Raw genomic sequence first — 12,325 nt, forward strand, 5'->3', positions numbered from 1 at the left:
TTGTGTTGCGGCAAAAAAAAACCATCTGGCTTTTTTTTTTACATGGTCACACACAAATAGAATTTTACAAAAATATATATATATATATATTTTAAATTGAAGCCAAACACAAGAAGATCTAAAGTCAGCAACATCATATGGGCCGCATGTGCGACCCGTCTACGTCCTCACTTCCCCCCTTTAACCCTACTCTACTTGCTGAGTAGCCTTTAAATGGACCCCATTTCACAAATTATTATAAAAAAAGAGAACCCTTTTTTCAAAATGGTGGCTTTTCTGATGGTTTAATCACCATAGCAACCATTTTATGTTATGATGGCCTGAGGATACTGAACAGATCTATGAAAGTTTTAGAAGAATCGGCAAAAGTAAAATTTTGGATTTCCTTAGCAACGGAGGTTTTTTGCAAACCACGGCCACACTCCTAATATGTTCCTATCCTATGCTATGTTATTTTATTTAGCTCTAACCAGGGATTCATGCATTTAAATTTTACAGTGTTCCGTTTGAAAATGTGCGAGTAACAGGAGAACGCCACTTTTGTGAGCTCGCATCATGCACGCCGTTTAAAATTTACAACTTCTAATTCCAACATTTTTTTTTTGCTTCCTATTGGTCCCCAAGAAGTTAGGAAACGGTCGATGAAAATCCCTAGGATGAAATTTAATATGTAGCTGGTACTAAAGGTGTTTTCTTTTTAAATTCAAGATGGCGTCATCTTCCTGAGGTCAAAGGTCAAAAAAACTCTAGGGATCATTGTAGACTTAACCTGGCGGTAGGTGTTAAATTTCGTAATAATTGCTTAAACAAAAGTTGTTTTTTCCTATATTTTGAAAAAACAGATTTTGCCACAAAATGGCCGTCAAGCCGTAGGTCAAGTGTCAATCACATAATAATTTCCAAACTTGATTTGGATATCCCCGACACATGTACGTTGGTTTTGTTGGTGGATTTTGAAATTGAGTTTTTGAGACTCATACGAGATTTTGGCCCCAATCATTGTTTTGATGGTTTCTCCGCCTGTGATGTCATCATTTTTGTGATGTCATATTTTATTTTATCTGAATGTTGATTTTATTTGAAGAGAACGACTCTGGTTAATGTCACCCAACATAAATAAAAAGACAAAAAAGAACAAAAAGGAAGAGTTTGTTTTCTAGCCAGGGACTGGGAGGGGTTTTCGTGCGCTAATTTTTCGTTACGCCTGTCACAACACATTTGTTTATCTTCATTTTGTTTTTGTTTTTTTAATTAAGACAAGATTTCTCTCTTCAAGGCATTTTTTATCAGACAATCTTTCAATTTTTGTCTTGTCAGCTCCCAGTTCTATTATGGGATGTGATCAAACAGACCATTAAACTCAAACTGTCAGCATTTTCTAACACCGCCTTTGATTTTAAGAATTTAAATCCTGTTTTTTTATCTCTTCCATGGTTTGTCGCCGGGTTCATGACAGCGTAGCAGTTCAAATCTTCTGTGTTTACCGACTGGAGAAAAATCTTCTTATCCTAGTGATCAGAACAGATAAGACTAAAATAAAGTGGACTTTGACTCAAAACTATGAACGTTTATAAAAAAAGAACAAGGAAGTAACTGAAAATTGTCCCCTAAAGTCGGTGCTTTGGTGCTTTTGGGGCAAAAATGCAGGAAAAAAATCAAACATTTACAATTCCAACAATGATTGATCACTTCTCTGTACTTAATCTGTTCATGAGTTTTATGTGAGGATGTTGGGCTGCAAAGGAGGGTTCTAAGATAAGAAACCTCGTGGGTTTCTGAGCGTTCACTTTCACTGCCTGTTTATACTCACACAGGTATGAACTGATTTAATCGGCTTGTTTTCTGTTCACTGAGGAGTTGGAATGGACTCAAAGAGGGAAAACGAGGGTCCTGACAATCCGACGTTTCACGTGAGTCGATTTATTTGGAAAAGTTTTACTTCTGCAAACATTGTTGTTGTTGCCAGACTGAGACATGAACGAACACGTGTGATTAAAATGGTCATGTAAAGCTTGAATTGGATTAAAGAGTTAAAAATCTGAGGTTTTATTTCCTTTAGTCCTATATGTCCATTTTCACAGTCTGGACCACAGAGAACACAATTATTATAGTAACTATTACAAAGAGAAGAAAGAAATGATTCATTTAATGAAGCTTTTGTGTGTTGATTATTTGGTCTCGTTTATGTCTGTAGATGGATGAGAAAGTTATCGGTCAACTGAGCGGACAACCGAAAAGACATGATGCTAAAAACCATCAGGACGACCCCGACAGAAACAAACCAACGTACTGTGTAACCGACGTTCCTGCGTGGTACCTGTGTATCTTCCTGGCCATCCAGGTGAGTCATGCTTTCCTTCCTGAGACTGTTACTGTTATGCTAGGTTCACGACACGTGTTTAAGCGTTCTCTTTCAATGAGAAGTCTATATATTGGGTGTGCATGTCATGTTCAACACGTTTTTGAGATTGTTTTTGGACTCTATGTACAAAACGCGTTGAAAGTTACACCAGTTAAAGCTTAACCAATCAAGGACTTGGATTTGGTAGTGGGGTTTGGGTAGTGTCCTGTTGTGTCAACCATTTAAAAAAATTTGGCTTGATGGGGGTATTAATAATTGTGGTTCGTGTCCGGCCAGAATTCTATGACCTCAAGTCTCTCATGTATCAGAATAGAGCTGAGAAAGAAGATTTTTTCTAGTTTGACATTTCAAACCAAGCCTCTTGCAACTGTGGTACATCCGCTAGTATCGGGTAGAGACCGTCCAGTATGAACACCATAGGCTACACATTCTCATTCCCAACTCGTCACATACGGACGCATGGTTCGGGCCTCCTCCGCGTCACGTTTTGACGTTTTGGGTGTCCCCAATTCGTCATTTTTTGAGGTACTGCCGGTTCCCATTAAAACAGGGGTCCCCAACCCTCAGGACGCGGTACCAGATGAGATAACAGACGCAGAACCAGGACAAGGTTAGGGTACCGGGACGACCGGTCTGCGTCTCGAGGGTTAGGGACCCCTGATTCGTATATGCATGTTTGCCATGTCAGTGGTCCGAAACCATGCAGTCCTTGGACCAGTACCGGTTTGTGGTCGGGAGGTTGAGGACTCCTGATTTAATGGGAACAGGCAGCACATCCAAAAACGATGAGTTGGGGGACACCCAAAACATCAACAAGTGCACTAACTATTAACTACTACTGATTATTTTGTTACAAAAGAATACCATTTGAGATTTTTTTTTGTGGCTAATGTGTTTTTTTTTTGGAAGAGGTACGTCCATGTCAAATTTGGTACTTATTCCACATAAAAAAATCAAATTTTCCAAATTGGTTACACTAAAGTCGCTGTGAAACATTTTGGTGTCCTGAAAGAACGTATACACATTCTCACTGCCAACTCGTCATATTTGAACGTATGGTTCGGGCCCCCACTGTGTCACTTTTTGGGTGCCCCCAAGTCATCATTTGTCGTCATACTGGCTGGTTCCAATAAATAAGGAGTCCCCAACCTCTGGGACATGAACCAGTACCAGACGGGGCTGCTTGGTACCGGGCCACAGACAGGGGAAAAATGCATACACTAATTAAGGGTCCTCAACCCTCAGGACACGAACTGGAACCGGAACCCTAACCCGGTACCCTAACCCTAACCTGGCACTGATACCATAACCCGGTACCAGTTCTGCAACTATTACCATGTCCGGTGCTGTGTCTGGAACCTCGCTCGATGCCGCTTCCAAGGGTTGGGGACCCCTGTTTTAATGGGAACGACCAACTCATCAAAAAACAATAAATTGATGACCCCCAAAACATCAAAAAGTGAGGCGGGGGGTCTGAACCATGCATGCATATATGACAAGTTGGGAGTCTCAGACTGCGTTGGCCCGGTGTGAACGTAGCGTGGACTTTTATCAAACCTGCAGTCCTGAACCATTGACCATACACAAGAACTGGACTGACTCCAACCCCCTGGTGTTCCAAACAGGAAGTACCCTCTGGCTCCAAGACACCAAAATCCCGCAGAGTTCTCTGGTGAAATAAACAGCTGTTACTCAGACTATTGGTCTGAATAACAATTCTTGTTCTGATACTTTTTTTAAAATATATTTTTGATAATCATTCTTTTTTTCAGCAAATTACTAATCAATCAATTAAAAGTAGGTGGAGCCTGCCGGCCCACATCTTCAAAACCTTTCATTGACAGATTTTATGTAGCCAATTTTCAAGTGGTAGGGGTGTGGTCTTCCAACAACCCCACTCCTGATTGGCCAAAATAGTTGTCCTAAAAAAGTTGGCTCAGACCGACTCAGACCAATCGCTGCTCACTGACAATTTCTGGCTCCAACATGGCGGCGTCCACATTGTGAAAAAAATAGGCGACTGAATTAACTTCATTTGGTTGGAGCCAGAAGTAAATAATTTCACTATTCTGAACACACAAAGACACATGAATCAACTCAAGTCCATGGTCATTCAGAGGATGGCATTCATCTCTGGTGCATGTCACTGTGCGTGTCCTCCACAGCACTACCTGACGGCGTTTGGCGGGATCATCTCCATCCCCCTCATCCTCTCAGAGGGGCTGTGTCTGCAGCACGACAGCCTGACCCAGAGCTTACTCATTAACACCATCTTCTTCGTCTCCGGCCTCTGCACCCTCCTGCAGGTGACTTTAGGTGTCAGGTGAGATAAAGTTATCTTTTTTCAATATCATAAAATATGTTAAACCTGTCAAAGTTTTCAATTTAAGGAAATTATCTGGTATAACTCTTCGTTTTTTAGATAAAAAAGGCCTCAACCATCAATCAAGGAAATCAAATTACATGGAAAACAATAGAAACAGAATTTTGTTTAAAAGTAAAGTTCATATATTTAACATAATGATTTCTCTATAGTTATATTTTGGAGGCTACATTTAAAAAAAGTTTATTCCTGACAGTCCAAAAATTTTTTTCAAAGTTTTAATGAGTTTTATGCCTTCATTTCAATAAATCCAATCCAGTTCTGTTTGTTCTCAGGCTTAATCTTCTCTACTCTAATAGGTTTATTTGATACTTTATTTTTATCATTTTTGTATGTTTCTGCTCTTTTTGTTCTCACCAGGTTTTACTTTTTAATTAACTCAGGTGCTTTCATTTTGTTCCTTTTCCTCATTTTTTTTAGGAGTTTGATTTTTAATTTTGTCCATGCTGGATCTTCTTGGTTTCTGCTTTGATTTATTCACATTTAAGGCTTTAAATTTGATATTTTTGAGTTAAAATCTAGCTTTTTGTCATGTTTGCTTCCTGATCTTGAGTTATTAATTTCTCCATCACAGCTGACACTTGTTAAAGTGCTGGAACTGGTATTTTAACTCCTTTATTAGTCAAGAAACTTAATTTTATATTGAAAAAAATCACGATTGAATTGTAAAGTTGGGATAGAAATGCAGCTTAAAGTACTGTACCAAGAGGGTGCAAATCAGGAATGTCCTAAAGTAAATCTCATGTGGTTTTTTACTGTTATAGTTCTAACAGCAGGTGAAGCTGCTGGTTTTAAAAAAGCAGCAATAATTGCGTGGATTTTTCCACGTTTGACAGAAAAAACAGCAAGTGAGTGCAGATCTCAGACATACTAAATGCATTTTTCCTTTAATCAAAATAGGTCACATCGGCAGCACGAATTTTACAGTGCTGCAACAGAAACATTAGAAAACCTGATTTTTTTTTAACATTTCAAATTGGATCACATGTCAATGAAGTCATTAAACGTTACCAAGCTTTATGTGTTTTGTGATTAAATGACAGTAAACATAATATATATTGTTTATCAGCTCTCTAAACATCTTAAACTGAAGATGTTTGAAGAAAACAGGATGTTTTCAGACTCCAAACTGAGCATCCAGGTTACTCTTTGTCTCTGTCATACCTGAAGGCTTCCTATCCTACAGGGGGGTACCTTCGCCCTGGTTACCCCGGCCATGGCCATGCTGTCTATGCCAGACTGGAAGTGCCCTGCTTGGACCCAGAATGCCAGCCTGGTCAACACGTCCTCCCCCGAGTTTGTGGAAGTGTGGCAGAGCCGCTTGAGAACTGTGAGCAAACAGAAGACTGGATCTGGAAGTTTCCACGTCTGAACCAATATGTTCAGAATATGTTGTTTCTCCACAGCTCCAGGGTTCCATCATGGCGGCCTCGGTCCTCCAGGTTCTGGTTGGTTTCTCTGGTCTGATTGGCTTCCTCATGCGCTTCATTGGACCCCTGACCATTGCCCCAACTGTCTCTCTCATTGGCCTGTCGCTGTATGACTCAGCCGGAGACAAGGCGGGAAGCCACTGGGGCATCTCGGCAATGTGAGTGGAGCACCAGGACTGACCCCAGTTCTTAATTTCATCTTCCAGGGATGAAACCATTGACTGTATATAGGAACTGGATCGAGTTAGGGTGACATCATGGAAAGTGGTTTACTTCTGGTTCCAACCAAATGAAGCCAATTCAGATACCATGTTTTTACAATATGGACGCCACCAAGTTGGAGCCAGGAATTGTCAGTGAGTCGGTCTGAGCCAACTTTTTTATGGACATTCTGGCCAATCAGGAGACAGCTTCTTTGAAGAACACACCCCTCTCATTTTCATTGAGGCATCTGACTGGTCAGTTTATAACTTGAGTATTAAAAAAAAAAAAAACACCCCTATACACATTAGGGTTGTAAAGAACATGGTAAAAAAGGTATAAGGTACTTCCTGTTTGGAACACCAGGAGGCGGGGTCACTCAGTCCAGTTGTCATATACACATACAGTCAATGGATGAAAGTGAAAACAATGTAGTTCTTGGATCTTTCCTTTTCATGGATCCTAAATTTGAATGTAAATATGTGAAATTGTGTCGCCCTAACAGGACGGCGGTGCTGATCATCCTCTTCTCTCAATACTTACGCCTCATTCCGATCCCTCTTCCTGTGTACAGCAAATCCAAGAAGCTTCACACTTCAAACTTCTTCATGTTCCAGACGATGCCGGTATGGTATCTAGCATATGTTCTCTTAAAAAGAAAGAACGTTCACACCCCCTTTGGTAACGTGCGTTCAATCGACCACTTCCAAGAAAAGTTGACGTAAACTTGCGTAAACGCATTTCAGGCTTTCACGTTCAAAACTCTTGTGTTCATGTGTAGACATGCAAAATTTCAAACCGTTTCTGGGCTCAACGTAAAAAAAAAAAATGCATGAACATTGCAAGTTAAAACAGATCAAATTTTAACCAATCAGGGATTCAGAGGCCCTCAAGTCTGAGTCAAGTCCCAAGTCAAAAGCGGTTGGCCGCTAAGCTAGCACCAGCTTTCACTCAGAACTTACCTGATTTTACTGTTTCTGGAGCCAGATAAATTTGGTCGTTGTTAAGTCTCTGTCAGTAATCCTTTTATCCACATATTCTGTAAATGGCAAACTGCTTGTTGTTGACAGCCTCTTAACTGTTATGCCAGAACGTAAAAACACCGGCAAACAGAAACTCGCGGTTTTAAGGTTTTTTTTTCTGCAATTTCATTGGTTGAACTGCCGGATCAATCCAACGTGTCCCTAATTTGATTGGATGTTGGGCCGACACCACACACAGATGTAAACAAACACAGACAGAGAGACCGCGGGGCGGACTTTGTCAATATGCATTTAAATCCTTGGAATTGGGGGAAAATAGCAAGAATTTCTGAGTTAAAGGGCCAAAGTTTGAGTCAAGTCACAAGGTACCGTATCAAACGAGGTACCGTCTGAACAAGGTACCGTGTCCGGTACCTCGTTCGGTACTGCGTCCAAGGGTTGTGGACCCGTGATTTAATCGTAACAGGCCAACTCATCAAAAAACAATGAACTGGGGTCACCTAAGGCATCAAAAAGTGTATCCATATATGACGAGTTTGGGAGTGAGAATGTGTAGGAAAGAACATGTTTTGGTCTCCAGATTTTACTGGGCCTTGCAGTCTCCTGGTTGGCGTGTTACCTCCTCACCATCTACGATGTTCTACCAAAAGATTCCGCTGCGTACGGACACTTGGCCCGAACCGATGTGAAGGGAAATGTTGTGAGTGAGGCGTCATGGTTCAGGGTTCCTTATCCTGGTATGTAAGTTCCCCAGCAGCGAGGTGGACCGCAGGATCCCTCTCTTATCCGCACTTTGCCCCCTCATTCAGGTCAGTGGGGGGTACCAACCGTGAACCTGGCAGCTGTGTTTGGGATGCTGGCTGGCATCATCTGCTCCATGGCAGAGTCTGTGGGCGACTACCACGCTTGTGCCAGGCTGTCTGGGGCTCCTCCACCCCCAGACCACGCCATCAACCGGGGTATAGGAATTGAAGGTGTTGGCTCTCTGTTGGCGGGGGCCTTTGGCACAGGCAACGGAACTACTTCTTTCAGCGAGAATGTGGCAGCACTTGGCATCACCAAAGTAAGAAAAACATCCTTTAAATACTATCAACTATTTGAATCTTTTTTGGACAAACTTGCACTCAACGTTTGGCGTTTGTTGGATGGCAGGTGGGCAGTCGGACGGTGATTCTCCTGAGTGGCGTTTTCATGATTCTAATGGGAGTTTTTGGCAAAATTGGAGCCGTCTTTGCCACGATCCCCACTCCTGTTATTGGAGGGATGTTCATCATCATGTTTGGGGTCATAACTGCTGCTGGGATTTCCAACCTCCAGGTAAAACAAAAAAAAAAGTTTTATCATTTTGCTGAAAGTGTTGTTTTGATGACCTTTTATTCTTCACAGTATGTAGACATGAACTCCTCAAGAAATATCTTCGTGTTTGGTTTCTCCCTGTTTTCCGCCCTCGTCATTCCCAACTGGATAATGAAGAATCCCGGATATCTACAAACAGGTATCTGGTAACATTGATAAGGACAGGACCAGACACACAGTGATGCTCTGCTTTGACCCAAACTGTATTGTTTTGTTTTTTACTGCAGGAATCACAGAACTGGACCAAGTTCTGCAGATTTTATTTACCACTCACATGTTCATTGGGGGATTCTTCGGCTTCTTTCTGGACAACACGATTCCTGGTTCGTTTTGATAGAAAAGTTGTTTTTTCAAGAAAAAGATATTTTGGGAGTAGAGGTCCAGGAAACCTTACTGAGGGCTGTCCGGTCTCTGTATGACTGGAGCAGGAGTTTGGTTCTCATAGCCGGCAGTAAGTCAGACCTGTTCCCGGTGCTTGTTGGACTCCGGCAGGGCTGTCCTTTATCACCGGTTCTGTTCATAGTCTTTATGGACAGAATTTCTAGGTGCAGGCAGGAGCCGGAGGGGGTCTGGTTTGGGGACCACATGATTTCCTCTCTGCTCTTTGCAGATGATGTTGTTCTGTTGGCTCCATAAAACCGGGACCTCCAGTATGTATTGGAGCGGTTGCAGCCGAGTGTGAAGCGGCTGGGATTAGAGTCCGGACCGCTAAGTCTGAGACCATGGTTCTTGACCGGAGAAAGGTAGTTTCCCCTCTCTTGGTGGGTGGAGTGCTCCCTGTAGGTGGAGTTTAAATATCTTGGAGTCTTGTTTACAAGAGAGGGAAGACTGGAGTGATGTCCACAGTTAAGCGGTCGCTGTACCGGTCCGTTGTGGTGAAGACAGAGATGAGCCAGAAAGCTCTAAATTTACCGGTCGATCTTTGTTCCAGTAATTATCTATGGTCACCCATCCAGCAGAGCCAAGTGGGGTCCATATGGTTTAAAAGTGGGCAGAAAATGTGAGTCCCAAATGGGTTTCTGCACAGTTTCTGTGGTGGGCTCTCCTATGTTTGCACATAAGTTTAGGTGGGCAGTCAGTGGGTTGGCTCGCTATGCTAACTAGCCTCCTAGTGGAAGCCGCACCAGCAAGCTCCTCTGTATCAAGCTAGCGAGCTCTGCTGTAGCAAGCTCTGCTGTAGTGAGCTAATAAGCTCTGGTGTATTGAGCTAGTGAGCTCAGTTGTCCACTGGGAGGCTAGCTAGTGAAGCAAACCAACCCACTGAGTGTCAACTTAAGCCAATGTGGGGAAACACAGGGGGTCCACCACAGAAACTGAGGACAAACTCATTTGGGGCCCACATTTTCTGCCCACTTTGAAACCATATGGGGCCCACCTGGCCTTGCTGGCTGGCCTGAGCTCTTGGTCTTGACCGAAAGAACAAGAGCTCGACTACAAGCGGATAAAATGAGTTTCCTCTGGAGGGTGGCTGGGTTCTCCCTTAGGTAAGAAGCTCAATCCCCGGAGAGAGCTCGGAGAGAGCCGCTTCTCCTCCATATTGAGAGGAGCCAGTTGAGATGGCTCGGGCATCTGGTCCGGATGCCTCCTGGAACCTTCCATTGGTAGGTGTTCCAGGCATGTCCCACTGGGTGGAGGCCCCGGGGAAAACCCAGGACACCCTGGAGAGACTATGTTTCTCGGCTGGCCTGGAAACACTAAATGCGAGGAGCTGGAGGAAGTGACCGGGGAGAGGGAAGTCTGGGTATCTTTGCTTAGACTGCTGCCACCACGACCCAGATGAGTGGAGGATGGATGGACTCTCACTCTGTCTAAATCAATTTCCAAACGTTGTAAAAGCCTACTTGTTTGTTTGTTTGTGTGGTTCATTGAGCTTTTGCAAACTCTCCTAAATCCTGTTTTTCTCTAAACACTCATATTATCTGATACTGTAAACACTCATTGAAGTAAACACTCATCTGGTGCCCTTCCATGTGTCATTTAGGCACTAAAGGTGAGCGTGGCCTTCTGGCGTGGAACAAAGTACATCTTGAAGGCTCCATAAACAGCATGGTATCTGAGGAGGTTTACGACTTCCCGTTTGGGATAACTACTTCCCTCCAGTCCCAATCCTGGATCCGTTATGTTCCTTTCTGCCCACGGAAGAGCGGCGATCCTGAGAAGAAGCAGGAGAACACAGACGCATTCCAGAGTACACGTGTCTGAATCTTGAAAATGACGTCTTTACACAAAAACAAGAATCTTTAGAAATTCTTAAAAATATATATCTTTTTGTTTTGGATTCTGGTTTACACTCAGAGGATCTCGTTTTTCTTTAGCCTCACATGTTTCACATGGACGGTCAAATTGACGTTGTCACTACTTGGGACTGAAAGGAAATAAAAAGATCCCGCTCTGTCAGAGCTATAATGTCATTTTTTCTTGTCTCCTGTGTAAAAGGAAATTAAATTGTAGATACATACTATCGTGCAGCACAATCTCTACAATATTTAAGCTGAAGAAGCTCTGGATCCTTTTGTAGTGGTTTATTTTGGAAAAAACAAAGATAAGTTGTGGTCTCATTTGCTGTTTGCCCTCCTCGCTGTCGGCTCTCGGCGTCTGAGCTCATTTCCTCCGTCTAACCGCCTCTGACAGCCAGGTGTTGTGTTTTTACCTCAGGCCCGTTTGACCAGCAGCTCCTGTGCACCTCAGTACAGTTTTAAGAAAGTATGCAACTATTTTCATGCAGAAGATGAGGTTTTATTTAAAAAAAAACATTTTCAAGTTTATGTGTGAAAGCCACATTATAACAGTAGGGTTTTGTGTAATAAAAAGGCAGAATTTTACATTTTTACTACAAATGTTAAGAAATCCTATGAAGCCCTTTTACCAACGAAAACTTTAGAGCGAAACTCGTCACAGGAGACAAGAAAAATCATATGACAAATGGAACATTTGCCTTACTATTTCAGATTTTGTTCTCTTTTTGTGTTCATGAAGAGTACCACAAAGTGATAAAAAAAAGACCTAAAAAAAATGACAAACTCTTCATAACTTTCTGTTAGGAATTCCAAACTTAAACTCTGACAAAAGATGATTATGTTCAAATTCAAGCAATTTGAAACTTGAAATCATAAATCTTCCAGTGATTTTCATTTTCTGAATGAAGTAAAAACAAATACTTTTTGTAAACTCTCTGGCATCTCTCTTGGTTTAACTTTAAACATGCATAAAAACATTTACTGCATGACTTAATAAATAAAGATTTTCTTTTTATGATTTATATATTCCCTGTGTCCAACTATTTGAATAACTCTTTGAAGTAAACGTAGCAATATTCAATTGTTTTTTTTATGTATACAAAAAAAAATCATATTCTGCACTTTGAAGGATAAACATACTTAACATTATTCAAAACAAGTGTAGTTTTGGCCACTTTATTTTTAATAATAACGTATAATATATGAGATATTCAAGACCATTTTTTTTAATCAAAAAATGCCACATAGGATCAAAACTACGTTTTTTTTCCATTTTTACAACATCAATACAAAGTTTTTCCATTATTGAAAAAAATATTTGAGCTTCAATAGAATTTTGATATCAAAATTTTATATAAAAAAAATGTATGTAA

General features: G+C 41.6%; 1 protein-coding gene across 1 annotated transcript; it reads left to right on the forward strand.

Annotated features, from left to right (window-relative positions):
- The first annotated feature begins 1,719 nt into the window (after positions 1-1,719).
- On the forward strand, positions 1,720-11,843 carry LOC112157640 (solute carrier family 23 member 1). Its single transcript, XM_024290496.2, has 12 exons — positions 1,720-1,910; positions 2,195-2,341; positions 4,528-4,685; positions 5,916-6,075; positions 6,152-6,333; positions 6,882-7,002; positions 7,940-8,096; positions 8,169-8,422; positions 8,512-8,676; positions 8,746-8,854; positions 8,943-9,038; positions 10,697-11,843. The coding sequence occupies exons 1-12, from the start codon at positions 1,863-1,865 to the stop codon at positions 10,915-10,917; spliced, it is 1,818 nt and encodes a 605-aa protein (XP_024146264.1). The 5' UTR covers positions 1,720-1,862; the 3' UTR covers positions 10,918-11,843.
- The last annotated feature ends 482 nt before the right edge of the window (positions 11,844-12,325 follow it).

Source organism: Oryzias melastigma, linkage group LG24 (genome assembly GCF_002922805.2).
Source record: "Oryzias melastigma strain HK-1 linkage group LG24, ASM292280v2, whole genome shotgun sequence".
Taxonomy (NCBI): domain Eukaryota; kingdom Metazoa; phylum Chordata; class Actinopteri; order Beloniformes; family Adrianichthyidae; genus Oryzias; species Oryzias melastigma.

What these genes read in the sequence shown, in the direction of transcription:
- LOC112157640 (XM_024290496.2), top strand. Translation starts at nt 1,863, where the DNA reads ATGGACTCAAAGAGGGAAAACGAGGGTCCTGACAATCCGACGTTTCAC. An exon ending in CTGACAATCCGACGTTTCAC is followed by an intron (nt 1,911 to 2,194) that starts GTGAGTCGATTT and finishes TTATGTCTGTAG; the next exon opens with ATGGATGAGAAAGTTATCGG. An exon ending in TCCCGGATATCTACAAACAG is followed by an intron (nt 8,855 to 8,942) that starts GTATCTGGTAAC and finishes TTTTTACTGCAG; the next exon opens with GAATCACAGAACTGGACCAA.